Here is a 21,788-nt window from a genome sequence, read left to right as displayed (position 1 = left end):
ATGATACTGGGGGAAAATTGATAATTCACTTTTGTGTTAATATACCTGTAAATGAAGCTTAATATCAGCCACTGGTAGTCTTTCTTGAAGGCCAAGTATAACGGCTTGCATAGTAATTTCAGCAAGAGTCTCAACATCATTGAATGCTTCAGCTTCCATTTGTACTTCATTAATCAGACTAGAACACTCTGTTAATTCATTTTCTTGAAGAAAAGTAAAATAATGCCATTGAGAATAATTATGGTACAAAGATCATTTTATAATACTGTATTATTGTAATTGATATAAAAATATTTGAGCACATCCAATATTATTTTACCAGAAATATTTTAAAAAGTATATTGCTTTTATTATCTCAATGCAGCACCTGTTTAACTATGGTAATTGGGACCAGAATGTTCATTGCTGCAGTAACTTTAAGTGAATTACCATGGAACATTAAATGAGGACTCCACATGATTGCGATTTCTGACTGCCTATAGGCTTCCCCACTGATTTTGCTGTGGGAAGTCTGTAGAGAAGGTCACAAATTGCAGAATACTGCAAAGGTCAGAAATCTAGATTCGTTTCTGAATATCCAAATCCTTATCACATGACTGTGAAATCACTGCGATAGCTGTAACTTTGATGAAGCCATAAATACTATTTATTTAGTGCCACTGTAAGTTTGAATGGTTGCTGAAAAAGTAGCTGTTAACCAAGGAACCACCTATAGAGATTTATAATGTTACTTGAATGCTCAGGAGGACTCAATGTTTAATTATGATCATTCACATGGGTTTATAGTGCTAGCAAGATGCAATGAAAATCAGTTTCTATAAAAAAAGTATTTCTAGACAAGGAAGTAATCATTGGGAAATATGCATAAATATATAAAGATTTCTGAAGCAGTAACACAAATAGTTTTGAAAATTAAATTTTGTTTATGCATTTATCAGACTTTATGTACTATTGATCGCCTTTATATAATACTGATTACCTTTCATTGCTTCAATGCCTCTTGCCTGTGCTGTAATTGCAATCACTAATGCCAAACGACATTTTAACCATATGTGTATATTCAGATGTTCTCGTGCTGTTACATCATGAATTAGATTGGAATCCTCAGTATAAATCCTTCCATCATATCCCTAATCAAAAGGGGAAAATGAACTGGATTACTAGGTTTAATGTTCAATTTTTCTATAACTGATTAACATGTAGAATGTCTCTAATATAGTCATACTTACTAAAATGTTTTGTTAAATGTAAAATAAATAGCTTATAGTATGCCACATGAAATACTTCTGTATTAAACTAAATATCCATAAAATAACCATGGAATAATTTAAAAAGTATTTTAAAATTTATTATAAAATTGCTGCCCATAATGCTGTCAGCACTATACTCCCTCATCAATTTAATAAAATGTGAATACTGAAATATACCTTATCTGTTTTCTCTGCATCTTTTTCCGAATTAGATGTATCTGTGAAAACTTCTGCATCTTGAAGAAGTTTTATTGCAGAAAAAACCAATGCAGCACTGTAACCAAAAAACACTCATGAAGCACTATTTTCAGCAAATGTTAGTTTTATTCCAGTAGAAAAAAATGGATTTATCAAAAATGATTTTTTATTCACCTGAAAGCTATTTGAAGTCTCTGTTCAGCAATAGCTGCAAGCTGAAGTTTAGCTTCAGTGACAATTTCCAGTTCTACAGCTGAACACTTATATATCAGTGCACCATACTTATTTTGTATGGTTTCAAGAATTAAATTAATCCTTTCTTCAGCTTCTGCCAATAAAATTCCCTAAAATAATTAAAAGTATATCACCGATCAATTAGGAAAAACTACTTTTTTAAAGAAACACAACTATTTAAATATGAGCAAACAACACCATTAAGAAACAAGAATTAAGTAGATTTAAATATTATAGACTGAAAATGTTTGCATTTAAATTCCTTATATTAATGAATGTAATATTTGTTGACAGTATATTTGTGAATGTTAAGGCATTCATTGTTACTAATATCCACAAATATTATTAGTTTCACAGCTAGTTCTTCAAATAATACATGCATACTAAACAAATGATTCTATGCCATAACAAACATGCAACTGTAAGTGACTAACAGGGAAATATATATTACAATAATTAAAAATTCTCAAAATAAAAAAGAATCCCCCACAAAAAATGTTATGTGTAACTAGGTACACCCATGAAATTAAGAATAAAATTAATTTAAATACCCACATTTAATATTTTCTACCCAATAAACACAGATCAAGGTAATTTTCTAAAACTTTGTTAATATATCTAAGAAATGGTGATTGAAATTTATTGTATATAAACCTGTTCTTAATTGTAGGTGTTGATTTAATTTTTCAAGCACAGCATTTCAATGCAACTTTTTGATACTTTTGAGTACAACTGATCCAATAAAGTATTTATCTTTTAAGAGTTTTATGACAAATTGTAACAGTTTCTTAGGCTGCATTAGTAAGACTTTAGGAAAATGAACTTCCAGTTGGTGTCATGACAGCACGGAAGAAAGAAACCTAGACCAATTTCGCTCCCTCCGGAGACCCTAAGGCAGGGGTAGGTAACCCAAAACACTCAAAGAGCCACTTGGACCCATTTCCCACCAAAAACAAAACACCGGGAGCCGCAAAACCCTTTTGATATCTAAAATGAAGATAACACTGCATATATCCTTTTTTACTTTTATTATAGGTGTGTATGTGTGTGTGTGTGTGTGTGTGTGTGTGTGTGTGTGTGTGTGTGTATACACACACATTAAAAATAAAAGTAAAAATATGACTCTTGGGAATATCCATACTATTAAAACAATGATCGCCAAGAGAATGCTTTAAGAAAATAAAATTACATACACACACAGGTAAAAAAAGGATATATGCAGTGTTATCTTCATTTTAGATGTCAAAAGGGTCTCTCTCTCTCTCTCTCTCTGTCTCCCTCCCTCCCTCCCTCTCTATCTGCCCTTGGTCTGCCACTCCTCTTCCCCCACTCTTTCTTTCTCTCTCTCTTTCCTCTCTCTCTCTCTCTCTCTCTCTCTCTCCCCCTCCCCCCCCCTCTCTCTTTCTCTCTCTCTCTTTCTCCCCCCCCTCCTATCTGCTCCTCACCTGGCAAGCTTCAAGCTGTTGTCCAACAAGCTCAGGGGTAAGCAACCTCGTCTCTTTTATGACTCATGGACTTCAACTCCCAGAATTCCTGAGTCAGCCTAGCTGGGCTAGCTAGCTCTCTCCTGCCCTTCCTACTTCCTGCTTCCTGCAGAGATGCAGCAAAGGGAGGAACTCCGCCCAGGAAGCTTTTCAGCTCCTCGGAGAACACTATCAGTGCACTCTCTTTTACACACACACACACACACACGCACGCACACAAAAACACAAAGAGAGAGAGAGAGAGAGAGAGAGAGAGAGAGAGAGAGAGAGAGAGAGAGAGAGAGAGAGAGAGAGAAGCCTCTCTCTGTCTTTGTCTCTCTCTCTGCAAAGGCAGAGGAGGCTGGGAGCCACAGGGGAAGGCTCAAAGAGCCGCATGCGGCTCCGGAGCCGCAGGTTGCCGACCTGTGCCCTAAGGGGTTGGAAAGATGCCCCAGCAAGGCAACGAGGAAGGGAAGCTTTGGGAGCTTGGAGCTGAGTGGTCAGCCCAATTGAACAGAGGAAACTCTTCAAACAGACGGGAGAAAGGCTGCCGGTATATGCGCAGACAGCCCAAGTCATAGACAACTGGGAAAGAAAACGAAAAATGCAGCAAGCCGCGGCATGCTGCTAAGCATCTGATTGTTAACAATGTGATGAGATCTGGGTGAGACTATTTTCTATTTCCTTTCCTTATGGATTTAGAAATATAAATCCCTGGATTGGACAATTTCCAAAAGCAAAGACCCCAAGAACACCTGGGAAGAAAGGAGTTAAAACTGACAAAAAATCTTAGATGGGGGAACAAAATTAAGGAATGTAAAAGAACATACAGAAAATGAAATTGGGACTGATTTAAGAAACTTTGTTAACCTTTATGATGTGGGAAAATATTTCTGTTTATTTTCTATGAGAAAGCAGTTTAAAAATCCTTTTAAACCTGGATATAGACATTACAGTTAAATGAGAACATTTAGTGGTGAGAAGAAGATACTACAATAATTCAAAAAAAGGCTTCTGGTTTGCCATCGCGGCGCTGGCAGGCATATGCAGGCGAGCCCCTCTTCAGCATCTGGTTTTATCCTGCTGGGGGATCCTGGAAAGGGTCAAAAGTCGCCCTGTAAGAGCGACGAGCAAGGAGAGGACTCCCGCTCAATTGCAGAAGGGCAGCAGCCCTGCCGCTTGATCTGGGGCAGCTCTCCAAACTGGCAGGGAAAAGACCGTCCATAGCAATATGGCTCGTCATTAAGCTGCTGACAGCCGAAGTCAAAACTACAACCAAGCACCTTTAAAGCAACTTGGATGAAACTGGGTGAGATCTGATCTTCTCTTTAAGACTTTAAATATTTTTCCTGCAAAAGCTGCCCAAAGTATTTCTCCCCCTGTGAGGAGAGAGGGAAGGGAATTCTTACCCCACCCTCTAAGAACAGTGGCGATTGACTACCCAGGGGAAAAAAGCAATTATAAGAACAATTCTAATTTAATTGGATACATATACCTTTGAAATTTGGGAACTAAACGTTTTCCTATTCTTACTGGAGATATTGGCTTTTATTTAAAAAGAAAAGAAATAAACCTTGAAAAACTATTATTAAAACTCCGAGCTTAAATTTTTTTAAACAGCATCGGTGACATCTTGTAGCAAAATATGGTATTACAATTTGTTATTGACTAAAAGAGTCTTGGCTTGAAGTCTAGAACTTAGAAAAAACTCTCTCAACCTTTACAGATACCACCTGTGAGAAACAAAACTGTAAAGAAGGAACTGAAAGGCGCTTTATCTGGCCTGTTTGAACTGTGAAGATAAACCTTTATTGACTTTCAGAATTATATGTGGGAAATTGTTTTCCTATTTCTTTACATGAGAAGTCTTTGTTACTACACGAGATGATGGAATACTTTGGATTATAAATTCTTACCTGCCAAACAATTTCCACTATAAGACTATTTGCAACACGTGAAATAGATGTCACACATCTAGCTACAAAAACTATTTTTAACATTTGATTTTAAAATCCTTAACTTAATACATTATCAAGAGAATATGGATGAAGATCAGGAAAAAATCCTTTCTATGTTGAAATCAATACATAAAACCATTCTTTCAGCATGTAACAAAATAAGAGGCAACATAAAGGAACAAGATGGAAGCTTAGAGGCTTCCGGTTCCAGATCGCAGTGCTGGCGGACGCGCAGAGGGAGCGCTCTCTCTCACCCAGTTTCCTTTCATCAGGCGACCCTAAAAAGGGTCGTAAGTCGCCCTGGAGAGGCGATGACCATGAGGAGGACCCTTGACAGATCGCAGAAGGGCGGCAGCCCTTCAGTTTGATCCGAGGTAGCTCCTTTGGACCATTGGAGAAAAGATCACTAAGCCGTGCCAGCCAAAGCCAAAATCACCACCAAGCACAACGAAAGCATCGCAGAGGAATTGGGTGAGACCTTACCTTACCTTTCTTGTATCCCAACTACCTTCCTGTAAAAGCCTCCTGAAATTTCTTCCCCACTTTTAACATAGCGGCGTCTGCCTACCCTGGGAAACTAAAGCTTTGAAAAGAAAAGAACAACTAATCTAAACAATTAAATAACTGGACTGGTACTTTTTGGATATTTGGGGTCCCCAAAAGTTCCTATTGTTACAGGGATCTAGTACCTTATCTATTTGTTAAGTTGGGAAAAAAATTAATTGGATAAAAGCCTAACTTGTGTCTGGAAAAAGATTTTATATGTTATCGGGGACATCTTGTGGCGAAGCCTGGTACAGCAAATGAATTTCTTTGATTGTGAGGCCTGCTTACTCCCTAGATTTGTCCTTCAACTATATCAAAAAAAGATAAGAATTTGAAACAGCTGGGTGATGAAAACAATTTCTAGGAATAGTGGAGGTGGACATTTGCTGACTTTTATTAAACATAGCCTCCACTAAAGGACTATCTCTAATCACCATAGAAATGGAGGAATTTTACCCACTACTTAACTATAAACTCATACCTGATAAAAGCCACTGAGCTAATGAATTCCAGAGTGAAAGACAAAGTTGTCACCTTAAAATCACAAATTGAAGCCCAGATTCCAACTTACAATCCAAAAAACAGAAGAGGAACAAATTAATATCAAAGAGGATTCTACACAACAACAAGTACAATTTACTGAGAACCTGGACAGTGAAACCTTGATTTCAATTAAAGAACCTGCAATTCAAAAAGCAACAGAAACTGAAGAAAGCAACACTGAGATGGAGGATGCTAAAGATCAACAAACACAACATATTGAGAACCTGGACAATCTAGACAATCAAACAACAACTACAACATTGGACATGACCTCTTATTTTAGCCAGATGAAACTGGAAGAAGAAGAAAACCAGACTGAACTGAAAACAAATATTTTAAATCAAACATGGAGATTTGAACTATTAGGGCAACAATCTAATGATCACAAAAGGGCCAGTTCCTTTGAAAAACTGATAACTGGATGCTCTCCCTTGATTCAAATAACATGTGTAGGAATTAAGGGAGATTCATCTGAGGATTTAAAGGCACTGGTATGGAAGCCTGTTTGGAACAAAAAGAAAGCTAGAGTTAGATTTAAAAATGGGATTTTCTTTCTCTTCCTTCTTTTTTTGTTGATTGATAATGAAAGAGCTTAAAATCTTACTTAATGGGCTAAGAAGATTTTTAAAAATATTGATTGATTTAATATTTAGGACTTAGATTTATAAAGGAAATGAAAATTAGCCATTAGATTATAGTTTGAATTGTAATATGGAAGTTGGTTTGTGATAATAAAAGATATTTTATTAGTAAATGATGAGGTACTAGGATAAGAAATAGAATATACTTGTGACATAAAGTAAAAATGTAATTAACTGAATAATATGTGTATTTTAGATACGATAACTATTTTGTAATGAAATTAGGAAAATTTCTAAAAAAGTCTAAATATTATGGATATTAAAGGCTAAATTGGAACACGGTAATTGAAATTAGGTAAAACTTAAAAACAGGACTTGGAAATGTATAAGTAAAATTATATTGACAAATGTATTGATTAATTGAGCTATAATTAGAAACGTATTAACTTGAATGTGATATAATAATTAAGGGAAATAGACAGGGAACTTTTAATGACGCAACCTGAGATATGTACGAAAGATTTTGTTACTGGACTATTGATTATCCAATCACCCTGCTGCTTCCTAAATATTTGGATGTAAAATTGAAAAATTAATAAAAATTGTTATAAAAAAATAAAAATAAAAAAGATGCCAGCTTAGATATACAAACCCAGATTTTGACTACAACCAAAGACACAATAATGCAGAAAGCAACAGGAGAAATGGAACAACTAAATATTAAGATAGAGGACCCCACTGGCCAACAGATCCAGCCAACGGGGAAATTAGAAAAGAGAGAGACAACACTGAAAATGGAAAAGATTTTTTTCATAAATCAGAAGAAACTTGAGGAAAAGAAAGAAGAACAGACTGAATGGAAGATAAACTTATCAGGACAACTGTGGGAAACTGGAATAATGGGGAGGTGATCAAAGAAATATAATGGGGCTAGTTCTTCCCCAAAAAATTGTAATTAAATGTTTTTTCTTAACTCAATTAATACAAACAATAATAGAGGGAGAACTGTTTGACAAATTAAAAGTACTGACATGGATGGTTAGTTGGCAAAGGAAAAAAGCCAGAGTAAGGCTGAAAGAAACTAGGGTTTTGATTTATTAGGGGGGATTTTATACTATTGATTAGAGGGTTGAAGATGGTCAAATATAATTTTTTTAGAAAATAAAGTAATATTATAACTGAATAGGTAAGATGTGTAATAAGATTAATAGATTTTTGGTTTAATATGGTGGGGGGGGGAGATAATTTACAGAAAATAGAATAAGATTATATGCAAATAGATAAGATGTATATTTAGAATATTAGATTTTGTTATAAAAAGGGGGAAATGTATAAGTTGAGACAAGGGAAACTTTAGTCACCTAAAGCTTAGAAACTATAACATACCAAATGTTAAGTTGAATATTGAGGGAAAATTAAAGCTTGGGGGAAAAGCTACAACAGGACATTGAAGTATATAAGATGTAAACACAATTAAGATATGTATAAGTTCAAAATTATTGATAAATGTAACAAAGATGGTTTTACTTAGTTGATAATAATAAGAATTATATTAATTCAATATGAGATAGTAGATATTAAAGGGAAAAGAGAGGAAATATCTGATGTTGTAACTTGAGATTTATGCTAAAGATTTATGTATGTTATGGTATCATTAATTACCCAGTCACCATGTTGCTTTTTAAATGTTTAATTGTAAAATTCGAAAATTAATAAAATATTATGAAAAAATACACAAAAAAAGAGAAATTGCTGACCTTGGATTAACACCAGCTGTAAATAAAAAAAACTTTGTGTGATATCTACAACGATATCATCTGACTCTGGATATAACTATTAGAGAAACTATTTGGAGACAGAGGGCTTTTTATATTTTTGAACTGATTAGAATACTTGGATTAGCCTAAAGCAGTTGGCCTTTTTTTACGGTTGGATTAAACCTTCTGCACCTTCTTCTGGAACATTTAATCCAGCAAGTCAGGGATCCATTGAAAGAATCTTATGAGAAAAGACAAATAATTTTCAAAAGGAAATGCAAGGCACATTACAATTAATTCAAGAAACAATACAGAAGAATCATGAAGAGACAAAAAAAAAAACAACCTAGATAAACTAAATGAGCAAATGCTCGACATAAAGACACAATTTGAAGCCCATCAAATTATGAAAAAAATACAAAAAAAACCCCAGAGAAATTGCTGACCTTGGATTAACATCTGTTGTAAATAAAAAAAACTTTGTGTGATATCTACAACAATATCATCTGACCCTGGATATAACTATTATAGAAACTATTTGGAGACAGAGGGCTTTTTATATTTTTGAACTGATTGGAATACTTGGATTAGCCTAAAGCAGTTGGCCTTTTTTATGGTTGGATTAATTGCCTAAAGCAGTTGGCTTTTTTTCTTTTTTTTCTTTTCTTTTCTCCCTGTGGATTTCCAAAACTTGCTCAATTGAAAAATGAGTGCACCAAATCTTACTAAAATTATGCAAAAAACCTCTTCTGCACCTTCTTCTGGAACATTTAATCCAGCAAGTCAGGGATCCATTGAAAGAATGTTATGAGAAAAAACAAATAATTTTCAAAAGGAAATGCAAGGCACATTACATTTAATTCAAGAAACAATACAGAAGAATCATGAAGAGACAAAAAAAACAACCTAGATAAACTAAATGAGCAAATGCTCGACATAAAGACACAATTTGAAGCCCATCAACAAATGATTGTTAAAAATGAACAAAGAATTCAGAAAATGGAAGAAAAATCAGAAGAAAATGATAAGACTAGAATAATCAAATCAAAGTTTAGAAGAAGCAGTTGCAGCCTTGGAAATAGAGGAAGCTGTACACTATACCTAAAGACAAGGAGGACGATATAGCAGAAGTGATTATCAATTTATTGGTGGAAGCCCTGAAAACAGACAGAGCTGAGATACAACTGGAAATTGATGAAATATTTAGAATGAAACATAAATTGCCTAGAGAAGTCCATGTAAGATTTGTAAAAAAAAAAAAAAACAAGGGATGAGATACTGAGAAGAGTTAGAGACGACCCATTACAATATAAAAACAGAGAAATTGTGGTGTTGGAGTAGATTCCTAAGAGAATAAGGGATACATAAAAACAATATTACTTTCTGATTACAAAGCTAATCATAAAAGGTGTAAATTTTAAATGGTTAATGCCAGAAGGGATCTTAATTAATTGGAACAATACAAGATATTGATTGGATTCAGTTTGGAAGGCAGAAGATTTAGAGCATTCTTGGAAGAAAGAACACAATATCAACAAGAGGATAGAAAAGGCCAGAAACAGACAGAACAAAAAACAGAGGAAATAACAAATAGAAGAAGAGAAAGAGAAGACAGAACAAGAAGGTGAGGGAATGGCAAGAGAGCAGAAGACTACAAGATTGACAAGACCTAATGCAATAGTAGATTGGACACTAGATTATAAAAGTAGCAAAACATGGAAACAAGGAAGAAAGAGGCTACCTAAGACTTTTTTCAACATGATAGAGGAAATTGGTATACAAGATACTTGAAGAGAAATGAACCCAGAAAAACTACAATATGCATTTTATTTGAATAGTCATAAATCTTGGTCCAGAACTGACATGATTTGGATGACACCTAACTTAGAATCAATATGCAGGAAATTGAGATAGAATTAGGCACTTTGGCAGACCACAATCCTTTAAAAATGACGTGGAAAGGAATACAGAAAAAATTAAGATGGACTTTGAACCAATCTGTATTAAAAGAGAAAGAATTTACAGAATTAGCAACAAAAGAAATGGATTTTTTTCAAAGAAAATAAAAAAGAAGATACAACATTACAAAATGTATGGGAACAGTCAAAGTATATTTTCGAGATATAGCTATAACATACATGGTGAAAAGAATAAAGGCAAAAAAGACAACAATGTGTGCTGTTAAGGGAAGAATAGAATTAGAACTACAAATAAATCCACAAAAGAAAGTATTGAAAAGACAAATGGAAATAATAAAATATAAATTAAATTCAATAGAATCAGATTAAATAGAATCAAATTAAAAGAGCAAAGCAAAATTTTTTGAAACTACAAATAAACCAGGAAGATAGTTAGCTTACAAACTTAAAAAACAGAAGGAGAAAAAATTGATATGCAACTTAGTAAATGAAAAAGGCTGTCTATAATTTAAAAATGAGGCAATAACAAAGATAATTAAAGAATATTATGAGAAACTGTATGATATGGAAAAAATTCCATGGGAAAAATGATTCAATATATAGAAAAAAATAATTACCAAAAATTCCAGAAAACTTTAAGACTATGTTAAATGAGAAAATAACAATGATGGAATTGATAGAAGCTATAAAAAGACAAAAAAAAAACGAAAAAACATCAGGACCAAATGGGCTCCTGGCAGAGTTTTACAAATGCCTACAAGATACTCTGGCTTTACCGTTGAAAGATATCTGTAATGAACTCTTATTGGAGGCCAAACTCCCAAACACATGGACAGAAGCAAATATTACTCTGATACCAAACGAGGATTCAGATTTGACACAGATAAAAAACTACAGACTGATATCATTATTAAATGTGGACTATAAAACATTTACTTCAATAATAGCTGAGAGACTGCAAAGATTTCTGACTGAATTTATACATTCAGATCCAAATGGATTTCTACCAAAGAGACAAATAAAACATAATTTAAGAGTTATAATGGACATATTGGAATATTATGAAATGCATCCAGGAAAATAACTGGCATTAGTATTTTTAGATCCCCAAAAGGCATTTTATAATGTTTCTTGGCAATTTATGATTCAACAACTAAAAACAATGGATTTTGGACAAAATTTTATAAATATGACTAAGACAATGTATCATAAACAAACAGCAAATTGCAAATGGAGTGATTGCAAATGGAGACTATACAGAGAATTTCGATATAAGAAAAGATACAAGGCAAGGATGTCTACTATCTCCATTGTTATTTATTTTAACTTTGGAAGTTCTAAATATAAATATTAGATAAGACCCAGAAATTAAAGAACTAGAAATAAAAGGTGAAACTTATAAATTGCAAGCATTTGTAGATGACTTGGTATTCATCCTAGAGGAATTTTAGAGATGATTCCTAAATTATTGGGAAAGACAGAACAGTTTAGAGAGATAGCAGGACTGAAGATAAACAAAGAAAAAAACTAAAGTGATAGTTAAAAATTTTACAGATAAACAAAAAAAAAAAACAAGTGTCAGAAAAAATAGAATTACAAATAGTCAAAAAAGTTAAATATTTGGGAATATACCTGACAGCAAGATGTTCAATGATAAAGGAAGATAACTATATAAAACTACTGAATCAAATAAAACTTGACTTGGAAAAATGGAAAAACTTGCAACTGTCGATGTTAGGAAGAATTGCTACGGTGAAAATGAATATATTACCAAAAATACTATTTCTATTTCAAACGATACCTATAAAACTAGAGAATTTTTTTTGAAGATTTAAATTCCTAATTCAAAAATTTATTTGGCAAGGAAAGAAAGCTAGAATTAAATTAAGATGTTACAAGAAGCTAAGGGAAACAGAGGTTTTGGTTTGCCAGAGTGGGTTTTATATTATCAAACATCAGCACTAACATGGGTAAAAGAATGGATAACCCTCAGAAATAAAAGATTGTTGTATCTGGAGAGACATCTTACATCTTGGTTGGCATGCTTTCTTATGGTATGGGAAAAATAAAATTCATAAATATTTTCAAAACTTTTCATAAATATTTTCATAAATATTTCATATTAGAAACGCATTATTATTAACATGGGAAAAATAAAATGTAAAATATATTTGAAAATTCCAGGATGGCTTTCAACAATGGAAGCATCTGTACATCCACAGCTTGATAAACAAAGTGTATATCTAATTTTGCATGTGATAACAGCGGTAAGAATTATATTCGCACAATATTGGAAAAATGAAGAAATACCATCAGAGGAAGAAATAATAAAAAAATACTAGACTATGAAGAAATGGACAGACTTACTCTGAGGCTGAAAGAAAAAGAAACAGAATATTTTCAAACTTAGGACTTATTTTATCAATGGGTGGAGAAATGTACTAGGGATTCGGAATTTAATTTGTATTACTAAATGATAAACTCAGACAACATGTTTGTTGAATAAGCACGGTTGAATTGTATTAAAAAATCAATAAAAACTTATAAAAAATAGACTTTAGGAAAATGAATAATAAAACAAAAGTAGGTTTCACTGTCAAACATTCTTGGATATTTGCCTACCAAAAAGAATGAGTAATTGATCATTTCCATCAAAGAAAGTAATATGCATCAATTTGTTTATAATCTCAGCTTCCCTATCCTATACTTATGTCTTTGATGTTGTTCAATTGCTTCTGGCTCTTTGTGACCCAAGAGTCATCATTTCTGTAAGTCCACACACATTTTGCTATGTTCTGTATTAAAATCTAAGGATAGACTTTTATTTATTTTTCACATTTTTGAACTGCTCATTTTCCCCAACCTTGTTGAATGATTTTTGGAAATCAATGTATATTATGTTCACCACATTACCATGATCAACTAAAGTGGTCACTCTATCAAACAAGGTAGGGAAAGCATGCAGAGCATGTTTCTAAAACTCTTTCTTACCCCTTAAGAATAGTTCTGCTCTAGGTCATATGACTGAGAAGGAAAAAGGCTGTCTTAGAACGAAAGAGCTATCAACATTTGGAATTACTGCTTAATTCTCTCTCCCACAGGGATACATTAGGGAAATGTTTTTTTTTAATCTCTGCAGATCCTGGGCAGCTGTAACCCATTTTCAAATTTGTCTTTTTTGCTATCTTATTCAACCATACTATATTTAGTTCACCTCTGTTCAGTTTTTAAGTTACTGTGCTTATAGATCAGCAGATAGTCTTTATATATTTTTCTCCAACTTTCCATTAGATTGGAAAAAATAAAATGACCACGATGGTTTAGCATAATTTATTTTTGATAGAACCTTGCTGGGTCCTGCCAAGTAGAATAATCTTTAAATGTTTAAAATTGACAGTATAGTAATCATATTCAAAGTGTTGCCCTGTATTAACATCAGACTGGCCTAACTGTAGTTACTCAGGCCTTTTGATTATTTTCAAGATATAACAAACCTCCATAGGGATTCCTCCTCCATTTCCTATGTATGTTCCTTTTAATTCTTAACTCAGTTGAAAGCCCCTTACAGTTTCTTAAAATCTCTTGTCCCTATTTTTAATCACCAGAATTGCATGCAAGTCTGCTTCCATCACCTTACTTTTCAGGTATTTCCAATCTTCCTATGCTTTTTGACCCCAGAATTTTTGCTCATGGGTTCTTATCTAGCATTTTTGTAAGCTTGCTGAATTTTTTTCTGAAGTCTAATGTACATGTATAATATGTTTCAATTTCTGTATCTGAATAAGCTTGAAACTCAAGATGACATGGTCACTTCCTCACAGAGTTATCACTGTTTTTAACTTTTCAGGCCTCTTCTCTCAGATCTAAGTATCAGATCTAAGAGGGACAATCCTCCTTCAGTCTTCTGGAAAATGAAATAATCAACATAACCAACGAAAGAAACTTTGAGACTTTGCAATCTTGGCCAAGTTGGTTTTTCAATAGAGTTAAGGTAATTGAAATCTCCCACTATTTCTGAAGAATCAATAATCTGGTCTAGGATGACTTTTATTCCAATCATCAGCCTAGTTCACAGCTTGTATCATACCTGACAACCATATCTTTCTTGTTTCCTATTCTTTGTATTCTTACCCATCTCTTCTTCACCTGGATCTCAATACATGTGTATATTTTCTTGTACAGAAATCCTTTAGTTTATATAAACTGCTTTCCGAAAATACAATTTTTTTTATTAATGTTGACTGTAGATGTTCATTTAATATATACATATATATATAATTACCTTTAGAACAGAAACATTTAATGTATCTCTGTTCTTTTCAAGTTCTACAATCATGACAGATTCTCGTTTTCCACTTGTAAATCCTGGAGGTAATATATAACCTTTGTAAAAAATAACATACACAATCAATTCCAATGAAAGCACTTAAAACAATGTAACTCTTAAAATAGTGAAAAGGTGGTTACAAATGAATTATTCCTCTGCTACTCTCGTGTATTTACTATTCTCGTGTATAATATAGGATTTAACACATGCACAAGGATGCAAGGGAGTGTGTTGGTAGGGGTGTGCAAGAGATGGGATGCAGGTCAGCAGGGTGTACAAGGGTGAGAGGGGCTATATGACAGGCATGCGAGGGTGAGATATATGAAGATGCAAGGGGGTCACAAGGGAGGGATTACAGGAGGTAAGCAAGCATGCATGAGGATGTGCAAGGATACAAAAGAGAAACAGCAAGGATTAGGGAAAATGGTTGGCATAGCATGAATGCAGGGAGGCTGAGGAGGGGTGTGGGTGGGGGAGACTTATCCAGCAACTTTATATTCTTTGTAATTAGAATATAAATTGAACAGCCCTCTCCCAATAGAGGGGGAGGGATATGACATCATCTATCTCCAATCTACAACAGTCTTTTCAACAGTTCCAAGAAGGCTTCACACCCATTTGCCCCACTGAGGTGACCTTAAGGACACAGATAAACCTCCAAGTGGCCTCAACAACTCTTTAAAAGAATACAAATGACCAACTATCTGCAAGAAATATAAATCCTTCCATTCACCACCATCCAGTCAGAGCTGAAAAAGCTTCTTGGATGAGAAGCAAAACATCTTCAAAGAAAAATAAGGAAGTCCAGTTACCACTTGAAAAAGCACCTTTGGGACAGTTAGCCAGTCATTAACATTCTGAGGATCATTGAAACCACCTAGGGTTAATGTTTCCTCAGAATTTCCTGAATCAGAATGCAAATTAGTTTTAACACAGATAGCCTCCTTGACTTCTCTTTCAAACCAGTAGTCTTACCTATCCAGAATGTGATCTTGGAGTGGCCCTTTTCTTTCAAATGCAGAAAACATACTTAATTCTGTCCTGATGCATTGGTTCTCCTGCGTTGTGCCATGCATTTATGTAGTGGTTGTTTTATTTCCCCCAAATTGAACAGCCCCTCTCTCAATAGAGGGGGAGGCATCGGTCACTACTTAGCTCCTGTTTACAATGCAGCCCTTTCAGCAGTCCCAAGACTCATCTGCACTTTGATTCAGGTGACTCTGAGGACACAGATTAACCCCAAGAGTTTCAAGGACCCTCAAATGTTAATGATTGGCTGATTGCAAAGAGTATAAATCCTTTTCATTCCCCACCAATTAGTTAGAACTGGAAAAGCTTCTTAGATGAAAAGTGAAACATCTTCAAAAAATAATCAAGATGGTTCAGTTGGTGTTTTTTAAAAAAGTACCTTTGGGACATGTTAAGCAAGCACAACCATTTTCAAAATATTTTAAGCTTCATATACCATACAATTAAAATAAAACTTTTAGTTTGTCTTATCAATACCTTTTATGAATGCATCAGTATTTCTTCCTGACTTTCTTAGTATTTCAGAGTCAGTAGAATATGCTGTCTTCATTACTTTTTCAGGAACACAATATAATGTTGCAGATACACTAATAATAAAATGCATTTTAGCTAACATAAAATTATCCACGATTTTTGGTTCACATGCTACAGTCCATGCTGAATGTATAGGCCTGTTAAATACTTCTTCTAATACCTTGTAAATTAAAAGAAAACATATTTTAAGACAAATTATTTTCTTTCAAAAAATATGCAAATAATATTTATTTTTAAGTAAAAGAAAATACCTTTCTTTGAGGCCAAATTAAAATCTAGCAAAGAGATATGGAATGAGACATTTCATGCAATTTTCATCTTCCTTACATGTCTACTTCCTTCATTTAAAATATGACCTTATATGAACTCAATCAAATTCATTTAGGCTGAAGAATCACAAATGTAATCATTGCTATCAGTATTGACTTAAAATAATATTAAGAGCAAGAATTACAAGAAATCTTATAGGCATCTGCCCCAACCCTTTTTAGTGAAGGAATTCACTAAGCATATCTGCTAGGTGGCCTTGCAGCCCATTTGAAAACCTCTAACAATGAGGTTTCGTTGCTTAAAAGCTTTTATTGTCAAGAAATTCTGTCTAAATATTGCTTCTTTTCAAATTTCAGTATATTGACTTTTGTCCTACTTTCAGTTTCAACAAAGAACAGTCCATCTCCTTTTTAAAAAGTTATTTGTGGCAATTATTAAATCTTCTGTTGCGCAAGCTAATATGCTCAACTTCAAACATGTCTGTTAAACCTCTGCTCCATGAGCTGCATTTGTTGCCAGTTTACTTCTGAGTCCAATTTAAAATAATGATGATGATGATGATGAAGGGACCTAGGAGGTCATCTAGTCCAGTGGTTCTTAACCTTTTTGAACAAATCACCCCCTTGAGCCAATGAGGAAGTTGTCATTGCCCCCCTCCCCCAACATCACCTTTCAATCACAACATAGGAAATAATTCTTCAATTTATGCAAACCCTTTTTTTGTTTTCTTTAAAATTGTCATCAGGACATCGATGCAAATCATTTATTTCCAGTCTTTTTCTCATATCTCAACTGTTTGAAAAATTTTGGTGCCACCCATCACTTTATTCCCAAACTTCATGATACATGTATTTCATTATTATCTTATTTATTCAAGACACTTAAATGTAATGACCACTGAAAACAAAATTCAATTGCAAGAAAGTGAAATGCCCGAAAAGAAAAAGAGTAACATTTAATGATTGAATTACAAGTGAAATTTAAGATGCAAAAAGAAATATAAAAAGGGTAGAGGCTGCTGCGCAATGCCCATGAAGATAAGCAATGCGTATTCACATATGTATGGCGTTCTTTACTGAAGCTATCTGGAGGAACATTTGAAAACACAATTCAATCCACTAATAGCGAGCGATCTGATGTTTTTGTATGAGAGATATGCAGCTGTTCACTGTACGAAAAAGTCTCAAAAGTGTCCCCAAAACTTCTCGCTCCCTAGCCCCCATATCGCCCCCTTTTTGTTCCTTCGCCCCCATATTGCCCCTTTTTGTTCCATCGCCCCCCTGAAAAATGAAATCGCCCCCTGGGGGACAATATCGCCCAGGTTAAGAACCACTGATCTAGTCCAACCCCCTGCTCAGACAGAAAACCCTATACCATTTCAGACAAATGGCTGTTCAGTCTCTTACTTTTAAAGCCCTTCACTGCAGGGGGCCAAGTTGAGAAACTATCTCTGCCTAAATACATCTACATGTTCCATCAGGTCCGGCAGAAGAGCTATGTTACAGGTGTCATCTTCAAAGGAGCTACATCTGGTGAGACCTGGGAGTCTTTTCTGGCATGGTGTCTGCCCAAAATGAGACTGGCACCACCCTTGTCATCCTTCCAAAACTGTCTCAAAATATGATTATGTCAACAGGCTTGGGAATTTCAAGGTAATGATGGACTAGTGAAGTTGCTGCATTATCTAAAGCAGGGGTGTTAAACTGCCAGCCCGCGGGCCGGACACGTCATCAGGAAACCGTGCCCACCCCATTGCCAGCAATGGAAAAAAAGCTGACGTTGCAAGTTTGACATGTTTGCTCTAAAGCATCAAATCCTCTCAACTACTCTGTTAATAATAAATACCAATGATGTCCAATGAGACTGGGACACCAAAATTCTGCGCCCATCTAATCATGCAGTCTTTAATTAATTCCGTTTCTGAGTCCATTTCAACTAATACCCCGTAGATTCTCTTGATGTGGGTTTGTCTTTGATCCTTGACTTGCTTAATAAGATTTCCATCTTCTCTAAGAAAACCCAATTTACAATCCACCTTCCATTTATCTACTAGTTGCCTATATTGGAACCAAGAATAAATAATATTTTCTTGCGCTAAATCTTCCCGTAATCTTAACTGCCAGTTTTGCCCATCCCATCTAAGTAGCTGACTATAAGACACCATATCCATTTTTACACCTTTTTTTATTCCTTCTATCGCATGCCAAGGTATGGCCCATAATGGAACTTTAAAATCACATTTATAATATTTTCTCCAAGTCCTAAGTAAAGAGATTCTTAAAATATGAGATTTAAAGACCCAATCCATTTTTTTATTAAATATTAAATAGGCATGCCACCCATAAAGTAAATCCCATCCCTCTAAATGAAGTATCTCAGGATTTGTCAAATTTACCCAATCACTAATTAGTGTTAAAACCACCGCATCGTAATATAATTTCAAATTTGGTACCTTGAGTCCACCCCTCTCACGGAAGTCTTGCATAATTTTAAACTTAACCCTTGGCTTTTTCCCTGCCCAAATAAATTTATTAAGACCCTTCTGCCACTCACTTAAGTTAATCTCATTTTTCAAAATCGGTAACATTTGAAACAAAAAAAGAAACTTGGGTAGAATATTCATTTTTATCACTGCAATTCTTCCCATGAGGGATAATTGCAACTTCTCCCAATTCTTCAAGTCCTTCTGTACCCTGACCCACAACCTTTCATAGTTATTTTTAAATAATTTTACATTAGAAACAGACAACATCACCCCCAAATATTTTACCTTATTAACAATCTCAAAACCCGTCAAGTTAGCCAAAATCTGCTTCTCCTGACTAGACATATTTTTAGGTAAGATTTTAGTCTTATTTACATTAATCTTGAAACCCGAAACCAAACCATAATGATGAATCAACTGTAATAAGTTTACTACAGAGTAATCAGGTTGCGACAAAGTAACAACCAAGTCGTCCGCAAAAGCTCTCAACTTATATTCTTTTTTGTTAACTTCTATTCCTTTAATTTCCTGAGACTCTCGAATTTTGATCAATAATATTTCCAATGTTAAAACAAACAACAATGGCGATAAAGGGCACCCCTGTCTAGTACCTTTCTCTATTGTAAAAACCTCCGACAAACCTCCATTAACAATAAGTTGTGCCGTTTGTTTTTGATATATTACCGTAAGGGCTTGTAATATCTTTTCGCCAAAATTCATTTCTTCCATTACTCTTAGCATAAAATGCCAATTCAATTGATCAAATGCTTTTTCAGCATCTAAAAATATGAGCCCTGCAGGAACTTGGTTGTTCTTGTCTAAATATTCTAATAGATTAATAATTTGTCTAACATTATTTTTCATATACCTTCCAGTTATAAACCCTGATTGATCTTTATGCACAAGATGATGCACCACCCTCATAAGCCTATTTACCAAAATTTTTGCAAATATCTTATAATCCACATTTAAAAGAGATATAGGCCTATAATTTTTTGGTAAAGTAAGATCTTGATCCTCCTTTGGAATCAATGATATAAAAGCACTACGCCATGAAGGAGGAATCTCTAAACCCTGTAAGATACCATTAAAAAGATCACTTAATGGTTGGATCATCTCCTCCATTAAAGCTTTATAATAAACAGTTGTTAACCCATCCGTACCCGGTGCTTTCCCTAATTTCAATTGTTGAATTGCTGAGGCAATTTCCTCCTTAGTAATTAAGCCATTAATTTCATGTTTCTGATCCTCAGTCAGTTTGGGAAAACTTGCCTCAGCTAGATATTTATTTATATCTAGCAGTTGCACGTTAGTAGATTTGTATAACTTTTGATAATAATCCAAAAAAGATTTTTTGATCAATTCCTTCTGAAAAACTAATTTACCCTTGTAATTTATTTTCTCTATTATTCTCTGTCTCTGTTTCTTTCTTAATTGATAAGCCAACCATCTCCCAGGCTTATTAGCATTACAAAATGTATTTTGTTTCATAAACAATAAATTGGTTGCAGCTTGATCTGCTATCAACATATTAAATTGTGACCTTAATAACTTTACAGATTCTTTAATACTTTCATCAGAAGGATTTAAAATCAAGGCCCTTTCTTTTGATTTAATTTCATCTTCAAGTTCTCTACGTTTCTGAATCTGCTTCCGCTTATGACAATTATTCATTTTTATCAAAACACCACGCATAAATGCTTTACCTGCATCCCATACCATTGACATTGAAGTCCCCTTATACATATTCAAAACAAAATAGTCCTTTAAACACTCCTTTAACTTTTGAACATTCTTCTCTTGTCTAAACAAATTTTCATTAACTCTCCAGGATCTCCTTTCCTCTTTCTCTTGAGTCAGCTCCATCCAAACTGGGCTATGATCCGTCAGTGATCTAGGAAAAATCTTTACATTCTTTACTTTATTATACAAATCCGTAGTAATCAAAAAAAAGTCAATTCTTGAAAAAGATTGGTGTCTATCAGAAAAAAAAGTGAAATCCCTCTCCTCTTGATTACATTCCCGCCAATAATCCCTTAATTCCCAGTCTTCCTTCATATCAAAAAAAGCTTTAGGTAGCCTTGCTTGTTTAAGAAAAGGAGAGGAACCTTTCTTGTCCCTTTGTATATCTAAGACACCATTCCAATCACCCATTAATACCACTGATCTATAATCAAGCAATGTTATTTTTTGATGTAACTGCTTATAAAATTGTTCCTGTTGTTGATTTGGAGCATAAAGTCCCACTATGAGTATTTTCTTACCATATATACCAAGTTCAATCATCACATATCTCCTCTGGGGATCTGATTCTACCAGACAAGCTGGTAGGTTTTGTTTAACATATATAACAACTCCCCCTTTCTTCCCAGGAGCATTTGGGTGAGAAATGTCAAATTTACACAAGCACAGAACCTTAGGGAAAATTTTTATAAAATGTTTTATAGATGGCACCTTGATCCACAAAAAATGTCTCTTATGTACCCTGACGTACAACCCAAATGTTGGAGATGTGGTTATACGGATGCTTCCTATTATCATATTTGGTGGTCATGCAGAGAGATAAAAGCATTTTGGATCAAAATATGGTGGAATATCCAGAGAATTTTTAGAAGGAGGGTAAAATTTACTCCGCAATTATTTCTGTTGGGCATTGTTACAGATTGTGATACAAAGGAGGTTGTATTGATGTTA

The 21,788-nt window shown here is 34.2% G+C and overlaps 1 protein-coding gene across 8 annotated transcripts in view; it reads right to left on the bottom strand.

Moving 5' to 3' along the window:
- CFAP54 (cilia and flagella associated protein 54) overlaps window positions 1–21,788 on the bottom strand; it is a 186,702-nt gene that overhangs the window by 34,567 nt on the left and 130,347 nt on the right. For all 8 annotated transcript variants that reach the window (XR_005558519.1, XM_039358159.1, XM_039358161.1 and 5 more), the window contains 6 exons: window positions 16,283–16,499; window positions 14,732–14,832; window positions 1,623–1,792; window positions 1,428–1,524; window positions 980–1,130; window positions 46–203 (listed from right to left, as the gene is read on the bottom strand). Coding sequence is in view for 7 of the 8 variants with exons in the window: in XM_039358159.1 (XP_039214093.1) it covers window positions 46–203; window positions 980–1,130; window positions 1,428–1,524; window positions 1,623–1,792; window positions 14,732–14,832; window positions 16,283–16,499 (894 nt within the window). In the remaining variant the exon portion in view is untranslated. The remainder of the gene's footprint in view (window positions 1–45; window positions 204–979; window positions 1,131–1,427; window positions 1,525–1,622; window positions 1,793–14,731; window positions 14,833–16,282; window positions 16,500–21,788) is intronic.

The sequence above is a fragment of the Crotalus tigris genome, unplaced genomic scaffold (genome assembly GCF_016545835.1).
Source record: "Crotalus tigris isolate CLP2741 ecotype Arizona unplaced genomic scaffold, ASM1654583v1 scf7180000019004.2909048, whole genome shotgun sequence".
Lineage (NCBI taxonomy): Eukaryota > Metazoa > Chordata > Lepidosauria > Squamata > Viperidae > Crotalus > Crotalus tigris.
Note: the sequence above shows the minus strand (reverse complement) of the source record. Positions and strands in the feature narration are given on the sequence as shown.